At 38.8% G+C, this 13,915-nt stretch overlaps 1 protein-coding gene across 2 annotated transcripts; it reads right to left on the minus strand.

Moving 5' to 3' along the window:
* Window positions 1–895: 895 nt before the first annotated feature.
* LOC123966012 (nectin-1-like) lies at window positions 896–13,818 on the minus strand. 2 transcript variants are annotated; one of them, XM_046042259.1, is made up of 7 exons: window positions 13,366–13,818; window positions 12,910–13,212; window positions 10,330–10,423; window positions 6,380–6,537; window positions 5,406–5,490; window positions 5,155–5,272; window positions 896–3,946 (listed from the first exon to the last, which is right to left on the minus strand). In XM_046042259.1, exons 1-7 carry the CDS (start codon window positions 13,718–13,720, stop codon window positions 3,935–3,937), a joined length of 1,125 nt encoding a protein of 374 aa, XP_045898215.1. In that variant the 5' UTR covers window positions 13,721–13,818; the 3' UTR covers window positions 896–3,934. The 2 variants fall into 2 exon arrangements, with proteins under 2 accessions (XP_045898215.1, XP_045898214.1); XM_046042258.1 differs by having other exon boundaries at window positions 5,406–5,493.
* Window positions 13,819–13,915: the final 97 nt, after the last annotated feature.

Below are 13,915 nucleotides of genomic sequence, written 5' to 3' on the forward strand. Positions count from 1 at the left end.
CCACACTTTGGCCTTTCCATCACTTTGGTAGAGATTAATCTTGGTCTCATCAGTCCATAAGATTGTGGTCCAGAACCTTTGCGGCTCATCTCTGTAGTTCTTTGCAAATTTACTTACTCAGCTTACTGCTGATGAGTGGTTTGCATCTTGTGGTGTGGCCTCTATATTTCTGCTCTCTGAGTCTTCTTCAAACAGTGGATTGTGATACCTTCACCCCTGCACTGGGGAGGTCGTTGGTGATGTCACTTACTGATGTTTTCTTCACAGCTCTCACGATATTTCTGTCATCAACTACTGTTGTTTTCCTTGGCCGACCTGTTTAACGTCTGTTGCTTAGTACACCAGTAGTTTCTTTCTTTTTCAGGACATTCCAAATTGTTGTGCTTGCTATGCCCAATGTTTGTCCAATGGCTCTGGTCGATTTTCCGTCTTTTCTCAGCTTGACAATGGCATGCTTTTCTCCTATAAACAGCTCTCTGGTCTTCATGTTGGTTTATCCTCTTTAACAGGAAATGCAGTCTTTATAGGTTTGAACCAAGGATGAAAACTTAGACCAGTCATGCAGAGCTTTTTAATGTTTGGACAATCAACCTAAAAGGCAACACCTGGGCAACAAGAAACATCTGTCAGCCACATGTTCCAATAGTTCTCCTCACTTGAAAAATGGGTGGGTTCAAACAAAGGGTGGTATTTCCTGACATCTAGATGTGAATACCATAAAATGAAAGCTGGAATTCTGAACTCTTGTCTCATACTCATCTTTTGATCTTAAACCCAAATGTCTTCAGTGAACAACAAAAACAAAGGAATTTGCCTTACCGTTCCAATACTTTTGGAGGGGACTGTATATGTGCGGTAGGATTTAAAATTTTGACCAGAAGAAGTGCTATGGTGCTGTGTTTTGATACATTTTATTAGAAAAATTGGGAAAAGGGATTTCATATCTACTACCTGCTTTAGTTTTATGGGTACAGTTGTGAGTATAACAGTTACAACTGAAACATAGGAGTATGATGAAGCGAACCTGAGAGACTGAGTTTGTTGCTTTTAAGTTTGACTTAACTGTCTTTAAATCCGATTATTTCAGGAGTATCAGTAATTTACTTGTTACCAATAACCTGAAGTGGAAGGGAGAGCACTATACAAAGATTTGTGGTTTACAGTTGCAAACACACATCTATATACAAATGTAATTAAGGCTATGAAAGATTAATTTGACTAAATCGGACTAAAACTGGACTTTTAAACTCAGGACTAAGATTAAATCTAAAAACAGATCTTGGAAAATTGGATTAATTTGTCCACCACTTGGTGGTTGGATTGCCATGAAATTTTGTACACACATTCCTGGTCCCCAGGGGATGAACGCCAGTGTCTCTAGTGATCCTTGGATTTTCCTCTAGCTCCCACATTTCTAGTTTTGTGTGGAATGTCTCAACAACTATTCATAGTTCTCACGTGATGTCACATTCCAAGAAAAACACTCCCTTGGAGGGCAAAAAGACGTTATTTTCCGCTGTCTGCCAGTCAGGAAGCAAGTGATACACTGTTACGTTGAGTTTGTTACTTTTTGCGATTTGATTTTTAAAATTTGACTGCTTTTGCCACGTCTCTACGGAGGAGTTGCGGTGTGAGCCGCTATGTTGGTCTGTTGTTTTGCCCTCCAGATCACCGCACATGTCACGTGACTGAAAACAACGAATTAGATGGATTGCAATAAAAATCATTCAAGGTCCCCATAGGATGAGTCCTAATAACTTTTCATTTTTTGCAGCCATCAAGTCTCGAGTTTCAACAGTGCAGTGAAATATAATTACATCTGCTGCAAGGATCAACATATATTTTGGTGTATTCATTTACATTCCCCAGATGATGTATCTTACTAACATTAAAGAGGTCAAATTATGTTCTTTTTCAGGTTCATAAATATATTTAGGGGCTGTTCCAGAATAAGTTTACGTGGTTTCATTTTCAAAAAACACCATATTTACATAGTAGCTAGGTAAGGACTACTAGCCAATCAGAAGCAGCGTTGATTCCATTTTTTTTTAAAATATTTTGTACAGCGTAAATAACACATACACTTGTACTGTGCATGTCGCCGTATTTACAACTTCCAGTCTGTTTTCCGCTGCCACAGCCTCTTTAAACTCCCGCGTTACTTTCAGCAACAGTCCCAGCTCGTTATTGGTCCATGCAAAAAAAATAAATAAATAAAAATCTGGTTTGGTTCTTTGTCTGCAATCCTTTATTCTTTCGCCAAATCTTCTGTAACTACAGAATACATCATCTGTTTCACGTTTACACCGGTGCGCATGCCCAGTGTACGTGAACAGCCACTAGATGTGTGTTTTCAGTTGGTATAGTATAGACAGAGATCAACTCTGATACGCAGCTAAAACACTGGTGTGGACGGAGATCATATTCGCATTAAAACTCTGTTTTTAAACAAAATCGGAGTAGTGTGGATGGTGTTCTGTATCTAATCTAAGAATGAGTAACCATAAGCAACTTTTTACATTAGAGTAAACTTTTTCTGAAGTTTTTGTAACATAGAACTTCATTTTTGACCTTAATTTCACAAACTTCATCAAATCCTATTTTAGCTCATTTTAGAGTTCAGTCTGTCTTCAGCAGTTTACCCATTACTGAAGAGCTCAAAACACTGATGTTGGAGAAATAAAAGCCTTTGCACTTTACTGATATGTTATTTCAAGACATAACAACTAAAACAAGAAACCACATGTGACAAGTGATTAAGCACATTCACTGCTGTGGAAAGAATTTCTTTTTTGACTTCTGACTTTAAGTTTTAGGCATTTCAGGCTTAATATGATAGGATGCCGAAGATAGCAGCAGGAGAATTGAGCAAAGAGATTGTGCACAGTATTCAGCACAGTGAAATAAACTTGAATAAATAAAGACATAAGAAGAAGTGCAGTTGACATTTAAGTTGGGGGCATCTGTTGTAGCCTCTCAACTGCGACATCATTATCATCGTTGTGAAATTTTGCATGGTACTTTCTTTCTGTTTCAGCTATTTTGATTTTGTTTTCTGTATTTGCAGAAACGTGACATTGTATTGCCGAATATGTTTCTTAATTTATACGTTTTGTCTATTGGCATGTGTTCTTTTTTAGGTGCACTGTGATGAGCCTCCGCCACCACAAGCTTCTCAAGTTTTCATTCCATACTCTCAAGTTTTCCAGTCAAACTCTCATGAATCATTTCTTGGCCACCAGTTTGTTGACATCCACTTAGGTAATCAAGTTACAGTCAGTTTTCTGCAGTAATCTGATAAGGTCATGATAAGTTTAAAGTCTAAATAAAAGGGAAACAATTTGAAAAATTCTGACACATTGTAAGGAAGTCCAAATTCTCTGATAACACACAAAACATAAGGCAGCATTTTGCATCACTTATACACTTATGAGGTTAAGAAACATGGGGAAGGGAAGAAACTTAATTACTAACCTGTTGCTTGTATATGCTGATTGGAACTACATTACTACAGCACAAAACGTGTTGACTGACCGGTTTTCTCAGACGAACCTGTTCTTTTGTGTCCATGTAAAATGCTACATAATCATCTGCTATTGTTAGCAGTTAATGCTGTTGTTGTGAATACATGTGCAGAACTATATTATCATGACAGTTAGAGCCTATGCTGATAAAGCCCAGTAGGCAGGTAAAAGCCACACAATAACAGTTAGCTGTGGCAGTCAGTTAAACAAACTTTCCCTTTGAATACAAATTCTTTTCTGCCTCTGTTGGTGCTTGAAAGCTCCTCATATAGTTTGCACTCTTCATTCCTGGTCTGTTGGATATTTGGTATATAACTGCACTGCTGCATCTTTTCACTAACCAGTCATGTTAGGGGCCGAGTCTGTAAACTGCCTGCAGTCCAACTACGATCTTGTTGCTTCCACAGCTGTCAAACAGGTTCCTAAGGCAGACAATATAAAACATTTTATTTATTTTGGAACGAACATTTAAGACACTAAACATAAGTAAACAAACATTGTAGGAAACTAGATCTACCGCTCCCCGTGGTTGTATGCCTCCAGCAAGCAGATAAACTGTTGTTTACATCCGTCCAGACTACATATATTATTATATGTAGTGAATACTTGGAAGGAACTGAATAAAAGGTATAAAGTGTTTTTTGGCTAGATAAAAGTTGTCACTAAATTGATGGTGGATATGTTTGATTTCAGTGAATATACATTGCTGAACTGATTAATGAAGAATTATCAAAGATGTATTGGCTACACAGGTACACATGTACCTGATAACTATGTAAAGATGGATTCTTATGTGAGTACAGCACAAAACACAAAATGTGCTGCTTTTGTTTTCTTCTGCCATTTTTAGATGCAGAGCCTCTCTATGAGCTGCAGGTGAAACTCATTCACAGGATCATCATTACAAAGTGAAAGACTGAATGGACGACATGGAGGAAAGCCTGTACTGTGCTAGTTATTGTATTGTGTCAACATGTGAAATCTGAGATTGCCCACTTCATTCTTAAATTGTGGTTAAAAACTTAACACGAGGTCACAATGACCTCAAAAGTGTAACCTGACCAACTGTGAAATATGGTCACAATCTCCCCTTCTGTTCCTGAGTTATGGTGTTGAATAATGGCCAAAAAGTGTTTTTTCCCCCACGACATTATGATGTCACAGTGAAGTTAACCTTTGACCTTTTGGGTTAAAAAAAATTTGGCTCCATTCTTGAGCCAAGGATGGATCTGTTTAGCATAGGACCTCCTTCAGCACAGTAGATGGCCCTGCCCATTAAACATGTACACTGAACATCCTGCTCTATGTTTATGTAGTGCATTACTTGTGGCTAAAGCTACAGTAACCACTAGAGCTTATGCTTACTGATCTTTACACATCTGTGTGATATAAATTAATGATCTTAGTTGAATTGTCCAGTTGTTTCCAGAAAAACACATTAGGTGTACTACTACACTGTATGTTGTACTACTACATAACTAAAGCGCAAAATACAGTATATAACTGCTAACATAGTTATTGTGCTTTATATTAAGTCACTGATGGAAACATTTGAGGGTCACAGTTTTAACTTTGAGGAAAATAAGAAATAGCCACTACGGGCTGTAACAAATAAAATATTATACATTACCTCTTCCTCTGCATGTGTTCTCACTTCTGCTAGTGCTGCGGCTTCCACTCCTCCTGCTCCTTCTCTCGCTGAAGTGACAGGTGACTCTGTTGTTGGGACACGTTGCCCCCTCTCTCTCCTGGATAATGGACCACCAATTAATATACATCAAAATATTTACATAGTACATACAGTATATGCTTATATATTTAGCAGTTGTATATTCCACTTAAGTGTATGCAGTACAAGTGTACTTGACACCTTGAAAATACCTGGATTTATAGAAATACAACACTGCAGCAGCAGCTACAATCAGGATAAGTACAAGAACAAATAAGGTCCAACAAGTAGGGCAGGCTGCTGTAGAGACAAAAGAAAGGAGGATACAGTTAAAGGAAACACTGATACAGTATATTACAGACATTTTGCTTTCCATTAACAAATGTGTAATAATTAAAATTACATTTCTTTGGGGTGTTTTTTTCACTTAACTACAGCTTTTCAGTTTTAATGTCATTAGTTATACATTTCCTGCTCTGTCATGCTGTGAAAAACATGTAATTTAATTTTCTTTCTGAAAGCAGGTTCTCTGCGTTTGTGTTTTCCTTCTTTTGTCTATACTGTAAAATGTTGTGCCAACATGCACAGGTGTTTCTTGTATTTCATGTTTAATGCATTTAGGTTTATATTACGCACATTACTTTAAGTTGACTAACGTTACAGTCAAACACCATGCAGCTAACACTGGCTAAAGGTTTTTTTTTACTGACAAGCCTTCTTCTCCTGGTAGGTCCTGTGTCAGAAAAAAGCAACTGCTACATGAAATTCCCATGATCAGGATACAGAACATTTCACAAGACAGGAAATTCTTGAACTTTTATGTAGTTGTACAAATTAGATTCACTCTTTCCACTTCCAAGGGAATAAATAACTATCAATTGTGTTTTGACTCTGAACAGCTTTTCCATTCACTTGGACATGACTGGGATACATCCACAATGAAGAGTTGAGGAGGAGACCTGATCAAATACATACAGTGATTCTACTCCAAATCTAGATTTCCGTACTTTTCATCATGTCCATAGGTATAACTTACAGAAATTCATTCTTTTTCTTTATTTTAAATTAAGAGACACCAAAAGTGAATAAAGAGTCACGCATCATCCACAACAGACTCAAACACACAGAGCAGGAAAAAAAATGCAAAAAATACCAACGCATTTGAACGCCCCACCCCCACCCTCACCTGAAGGCACATCAGATACATAGAGGTAACCATGTCTTCTTCCATAAGGGTTAGATGTTTCACACTGGTAGAGGCCATTCACCTCAGAGCTCACGCTCAGAAACTGTAGAGTTGCACCCACAACTCTGACAGCAGATGGAAGCAGTGACTGGTCAGATCTGAAACACACAAAAGGTTCAGCGTGCAATGTACAGCAAATTACAGACTTACAGCAATAGGACAGAAAAATGATGCAAACGGTAGAGTTGTACCAAAAGTTATATGAATTTCAAGTATTAGTTCTTAATTCGTATTAAAGGATAGGTTTGCTGGTTTTCCTGCCTCAGACCTCATCAAAATGTTGCTTCCCTTAAAAGGTGACAAAATGCACCTACCAGCACCTCTAAAGCTCACTTATTAGCACGTTAAATCTCGATTGTTTAATCCACATAATAACTGAAGTGTAACAATGATGATTTGCTCTTTAACAGGGAGTTATGTGCTGGACTATTTCTTGGTTTTGAGCAGAGTCAATCTAACTGTTTCTCTGTCTCCTGTCTTTAAACTAAGTTAACTGGCTGCTGGCTGTAGCTTCGTATTTAACAGACAGATTCGGAGGCAGTATCGGTCTTCTCTTATTTCACAAAACAATTTCAGCAATTGAGATTTTGTTTTCCAACCTTAAAAGTAGCAGTAGTAGTAGGTTTCAGTGCAAAGAACCGACAGAAGCTGCAGCAGAAACCAAAATCCAACCAGCAAAACACGAGTGATGTGTCGGTCGTGAATGAGTCAAGTCTATGAGCCGACTCAGTTAAGTGAATAATGGGAGTCGGCTTTTGCGCCATTATCTGTCTTTGTTTCTCAGGAAATCACCACTGGGAGAGTAAATTGTTATTTTGGCCAGGATGTATCATTACTGAGGGAGTTATTTTTCCCATCAAAGTTACAATTTTACATATACACATTTTTTGCTTCTTTTGATAATTCAGTGTGTTGTCTTTAGTCTTTGTTGTTCCATTGTTTTATTACACATGTACACGTATACACATACATATATACACGTATACACACATATACATACATACACACACATTATATATATACACACTTATACACACACATTATATTACACACACACACACCCGTTCAAAAGTTTGGGGTCACCAAGACAATTTCATGTTTTCCATGAAAACTCACTTTTATTCATCAAATGAGTTGCAAAATTAATATAAAATATAGTGAAGACATTGAAAAATAGATCCAAAGAATCCTCCATTTTCAGCAATTACAGCTTTGCAGACCTTTGGCGTTCTAGCTGTCAATTTGTTGAGGTAATCTGAAGAAATTTCACCCTACGCTTCCTGAAGCACCTCCCACAAGTTGGATTGGCTTGATGGGCACTTCTTACGTACCATATGGTCAAGCTGCTCACACAACAGGTCAGTAGGGTTGAGATCTGGTGACTGCGCTGGCCACTCCATTACAGACAGAATACCAGCTGACTGCTTCTTCCCTAAATAGTTCTTGCATAGTTTAGAGGTGTGCTTCGGGTCATTGTCCTGTTGTAGGAGGAAATTGGCTCCAATGAAGTGCTGGCCACAGGGCATGGCATGGTGTTGCAAAATGGAGTGATAGCCTTCCTTATTCAAAATCCCTTTTACCTTGTACAAATCTCCCACTTTAACAGCACCAAAGCAGCCCCAGACCATCACATTACCTCCACCATGCTTGACAGATGGCATCAGCATTCCTCCAGCATCTGTTCACTTGTTCTACGTCTCACAAATGTTCTTCTGTGTGATCCAAACACCTCAAACTTAGATTCATCTGTCCATAACACTTTTTTCCCAAACTTCCTCTGTCCAACGTCTGTAATCTTTTGCCCATCTTAATCTTTTCCTTTTATTGGCCAGTCTCAGATATGGCTTTTTCTTTGCCATTCTGCCTAGAAAGCCAGCATCCCGGAGTCGCCTCTTCACTGTGGACGTTGGGACTGGCGTTTTGCAGGTACCATTTAATAAAGCTGCCCGTTGAGGACCGGTGAGGCGTCTATTTCTCAAACTAGAGACTCTAATGTACTTGTCCTCTTGCTTAGTTGTGCACCCGGGCCTACCACTTCTCTTTCTATTCTGGTTAGAGCCTGTTTGTGCTGTTCTCTGAAGGGAGTAGTACACACCGTTGTAGAAAATCTCCAGTGTCTTGGCAATTTCTTGCATGGAATATCCTTCATTTCTCAGAACAAGAACAGACTGTCAAGTTTCAGAAGAAATTTCTCTTTCTGGCCATTTTGAGAGTATAATCGAACCCACAAATGCTGATGCTCCAGATACTCAACTAGCAAAATAAGGCCAGTTTTATAGCTTCTCTAATCAGCACAACAGTTTTCAGCTGTGCTAACATAATTGCACAATGGTTTTGTAATCAACACAATTAGCTAACACAATATACCATTAGAACACAGGAGTGATGGTTGCTGGAAATGGGCCTCTGTACACCTATGTAGATATTCCATTAAAAATCAGCCGTTTCCAGCTAGAATAGTCATTTACAACAATGTCAAGACTGTATTTCTGATTAATTTAATGTTATCTTCATTGAAGAAAACAGTGCTTTCCTTTCAAAAATAAGTAATAATAATTTCTAAGTGACCCCAAACGGAAGTGGAAACAAAGTGTATAAAATATACTGGATTTGTTATGTCTGAGATTGATGATACCCCGCTCTATATTAAGATTAGGACTACTATATTATTTTTTTTCACATAGACATATGAACATATTTGTGTCATATTTAACTGATATCCTATGAAACTTTCATTGTTGTATTCGTAAAGTCACAATTTATTAGCACCAATAATAACAAAAAAATATATATATGATTATCAGTTGTCAAAATGTTCAAAAATAAAAAGAAGGTTGCAGTCCATGCTTCCTGTTTTGGTTGTATACATATCGTTGGTGTTAGTAACATCTGCACTGTAAGTGAATTAGTAAAACCTCATCAGAGGCAGGGTGACATTCTTTTATTGGTAGACCACATGGTGCATGTCTGACTACACTGTGAGCCTACCTTTTTTTTTTTTTAACACTACAGCACTATTGTCTCTTTGCAGACAAGGCTTTTGATGAAGAAATGATTGCATTAGTTATAAACTACTGAAAACATTTTATTAGAATTTTACACATTTTATTTGTAACGGACCTTATCCAATATTCAACATAAATGTCACCTTTGACTGTGTTAGCTTACAGCAACTTTTCATTTTCAGCCCCTGGGCAGGTCACAATTAAAAACATCCACACAGTGATAGAACAGCACTAAAGAAACTAAACAAGACACACAATGCAAAGTTACACACAGTAGTACATCTCACACACACCAGCAGTTGTATGTCAGACAAATTAAAAGCAAGGAATCAAAAGCAGAGTCAGTGGTTTCAGAGTTTAGTAGCTTTAGCAGTCGTTTTCAATTTGACTTTAAGGATACTGATGTTGTCTGGTAGGGCGTTCCACTTTGTTTAGTGTAGTTTTCACAGAGAAAGCTGAATGCCAAATACAGTGTGATGAAAGTTGTAAAGCGTGGACTGGATATTTACAAAAACCTGAACATGTACGTTCAGACATTCGCCCAAGTTGCCCAGCCAGCTAATGATTAAATACTGACTTCTTCTGGTTGATGACTGTCCAGTGGGCTGCTAATGGGCTAAGTTATCACACCAAGCTTAATAATTATGATTTTCAAAATTTCATCAGAGTAACATCAGATCACTTACGGTGGTTTATTGCAGCTACAACTATAATCCAAAATAAAATTTCAGAACATACAATTTAAATCATTCAGTTTAATTTGGCTAATGACCCAACTCTTAACCATAGTACAAAGCTTGTGAGGACGACAAACCAAACAACGCTTCAAGGTAAAAAGTTAATATAGGTTTAGTCTGGATTAGAATTTCATTTAAAATACTGTACCTGCTCCAGGTAATGTTTGCATTTGGGTTGGCTTCAGTCACACATTCAAACAAGCCTTTGGATCTTTCAATAATATTCACTTCGATGGGTGGAACTGCAAGAAACAGGTAAAGAATGAGCTGTAACTGAGAAAATAACAATTACATAATCATAGTGAACACCAACGTTTTGTCCACATCATCCCATTTGTCCCGAAACAGGGTTATCTTGCTTTCCAAGACACTTGTATTTAAGGACTTTTGGATTACAGAACTTGATTTGAAAAACTGCATCTCGACACTGCTCAGTATTGGACATTACTGAGGTTTTATTTGTTACTCCTGGTCTTGTTAAAACATGATAAACTCACAGATTTCTTAACCGTAATGCATTTGGATGCTTCTAAAAAACTATAGACTGTACATCCACAATCCATTCATTTAAAAAGGAAAAACTTTAAAAAGCATTCACTTCTCAAATATCACAATTCACACAGATCTTAACATTACAGCTGGCAAAAGCTGAACGTATTGACACACAGCAAGGTTACAATAGCTGACAGATAGTTGAAATAGTATCTGGGATTCTTTCACTTCAGACAATAATGTCATTGAATCAGCTTCATGTTAAGTCTCACAGAAAAGTTGGGTGGAACAATGGATGACTGGTGTATAGAGTGAGCTGCTGGGGGAGTTCCAGCACAAACAACAGTTCTGATCTACTTGTACATAATCAATCTACTTGTACATAATCAATCTATAGCACAAAACTAAGGCTCCATTCTGAAAATGGTGTGCTCCGTTGCTATGGTTTCAGGGATGAACATGTTTCCTCAAAACAGTGAGCAACAGGCTCAAAATGGTTAGCTCATACAAATCGTAACACAGCGTTGATGGTAAGAAGTGGAGTCCTTCTCCTGAAATGTTGTCATTCTGAAATGCAAGACAAATATTTGTCCACTGTAATTAGAAACCACAGTTTCCATATACCACTCACTCGATTGGAATGTTCTGCTATTGTGGAGGGCAGAGGAAGTGACTCTTAACACGGAGCATATTTTCTAGTATTAAACGCGTAGCCTTTTTAAACCAAATTCATCAGGCTCCAAAAAATCTTCAAAAAAGAAAGCAAAGAATGGCCTTCTCAGCTGGGTGTTCAAGGCACCACCATTTCTGTTATAAATAAATGTTTTGTTTGTTTTTGTTGGGCTGAACTCACTAATGTTCCCACGTCTCTCATCAGCCCTGCAGTCACGTGACCTTCTGCTCATTCACATCATCTGTTCTCACTGTGTCATTCGCTACACAACACTAGATCCTTTGTTACCTTACCGTTTGTCCTAGTTGCCATGTTCCTGTCTGACCTTGTGTTTTTGCTTTCAAGCTTCTGTCACCCAAATCCAGACTTTAACTTTATCCTGGACTTGCCTGTACAGGTAGGCACCTAAGCACTATTTTTGGTAACTGAACCATGAAAGTCATCCTGCTGCCTCCTCTGTCTGCATTTGGGTCGTTCCCATATTGCCAACTCTTCTGCACCCTATACCACACTCCCAGGCATGGTTTATCAACATTTATATAATTAAAGACTGTTGCAATTGTGATTTAGATTGCGTACTGGGCAAAAAGACAAAAAAGACAAAGAAGTAGTAGAAGAAACACAACATCTGGACTCAAGGATATAAAGTGGCTCCTAGCTCAACATGCCAAAAGACACAGAAAAACTAACAATCACGCCCCTGGAACAAAGTCTGCTACTGTGTATGAAAGGAATGTCTCCCCAGCTAGCAGCTAGAATTTGCCCTTGAGGAAACAAAGCCTGCTTGAGGAAACATGAAGCAACAGTAAGCGAACGAGACGAGGGGAGAGGGCATAAAAGCAGGGATAATTTCAAAACCTGTTGACAAAGGAAATCCACAACTACAGTTGTTAAGTAGCCTTAATAGCAGTCAAAAGCAAAGCAAGTCATGATTTTGCAATGTCAGAAGCACATCACATGTTATCAAGATCACATGCAAATCTATGGGGAAAGGCAGTCAGAGTTCACAGACTCCCCCACATCACACAAATCTCTGACCTGATGAAGACTCAGGTGAAATTAAAACCATTGGAAGAACATTTTCGAATTCTTCTCCCCACTCTCTTAACCTCCCTTAATTTTTTCTTTGAGGTTTCTAAGTAGGATTCTGTCTTACACAAACTAGGTGCCACCTGTTCATGAGATCAGATTACTGTAAAGACCACAGCAGCACAAAGTGGAACAGAATGAGATTGTATGCGTGTCACAGTGATAAATTTTGTGCATCAATCATCATCTCATATGCAACAACAAGGAAACCTGTGAAAGAGTCAATTTTTACTGTTGAGATGAGATGGTCTATAAAACCCTTTTTGCCTCACATCTGGAGGTAAAAAGGTGTCCATCAGAGCAATACTGATCAAAATGAGAATCCCAACTTCAAATCTTTTCAGTTCTCTCTCTCCTAGGTCTCTAGTGGATTCACTATGATATGCTAGACAACCATCACTCTCCTGATGACAGTCATTCTTTAAGGCCTTACCTGCAAAAAGGGAGGAACTGATGAAGAACTTGTATACTCACAGTAGACCTGTATTGTGAAAGGCAGGATTTCCTCTTTGGGCAGGGCTGAGCTGCTGACGACACACTGGACAACATGTTGATTGAGTTCTCTGGTAGGTACTCCAAACAGTGAGCTGACCGTGGTCGTCGTATCGTTGGCATGCTTGGTGGAGTTGGTTCTGACCCTCACTTTTTCTACCAGAGTGCCAGTGACCCACTTCACCTCTGCAGGAGGCTTGGAAGCAGCAGCCGTACAGGTAACGAGGGAAACTCGTTCATTACCCAAAGTAGGGAGATCATCAGTCAGGTTTATGACTGGAGGCACTAGGAGAGTTACAGCACACACAAAACGTCAACATGCAAGCAAAAGGGTAAAACTGTAAATCAATCTCTCCACCACTTTCTCTCTTTCTTTCTCTCTCTCTCTCTCTCTCACACACACACACTCCAAAGCGTTTTAAATACAAGCCATTATACCAAGCAAGGTCAGAGATATTTCCGTTTTGTGATTTCCGCTGGGGAACAAAGTGAAGATGCACGTGTAGGTTCCTTCATCGATCAATGTGACCCTCGATAACTGGAGAGATCCGTTGTTGTTTTTAACGTCCCCAATAAATTTAAATCGATCATCCTGTCCATTGACAAACTGTGGTCCATTTGAATACACGATTGTGAAGAAATTGTCATTCTGAGGTTTTCCTCTGGTCTTCCTCTGCCATGAAATCTGCGTGAGAGGCTCCGTGGTGTCAATGAGAGTGCACGGTAAGATTGCAGTCCCACCTTGCACCACGGTCGCGCTTCCTCCAATCACCTGCAGAGCTGTAAAGTGCATAAAATCTAATCAGCTTTTCAGATCACAACTCAGAAAGCACAAACACATTAATAAACACACGTGGATGGAAGCATTCATGCTGGGCCTGGGCAGAGGATCTGGAAGCTGGTGTCCTCCTTGCAGAAACACAACAACTACATCTTTTTCTCTCCGCCCACACAAGGCCCGTCTTTAACTCACTGAAATAATGGATTA

The sequence above is a fragment of the Micropterus dolomieu genome, unplaced genomic scaffold (genome assembly GCF_021292245.1).
Source record: "Micropterus dolomieu isolate WLL.071019.BEF.003 ecotype Adirondacks unplaced genomic scaffold, ASM2129224v1 contig_12220, whole genome shotgun sequence".
In the NCBI taxonomy this organism is placed as follows: domain Eukaryota; kingdom Metazoa; phylum Chordata; class Actinopteri; order Centrarchiformes; family Centrarchidae; genus Micropterus; species Micropterus dolomieu.

Excerpts from the sequence above, each read along its gene's own strand:
- LOC123966012 (XM_046042258.1), bottom strand. The coding sequence starts at position 13,720 with ATGCACTTTACAGCTCTGCAGGTGATTGGAGGAAGCGCGACCGTGGTG. Across the intron at positions 5,494-6,379 it reads TGTATCTGATGTGCCTTCAG|CAGCCTGCCCTACTTGTTGG; the intron begins GTGAGGGTGGGG and ends TTGTCTCTACAG. Across the intron at positions 5,273-5,405 it reads TTGTATTTCTATAAATCCAG|GAGAGAGAGGGGGCAACGTG; the intron begins GTATTTTCAAGG and ends TCCATTATCCAG.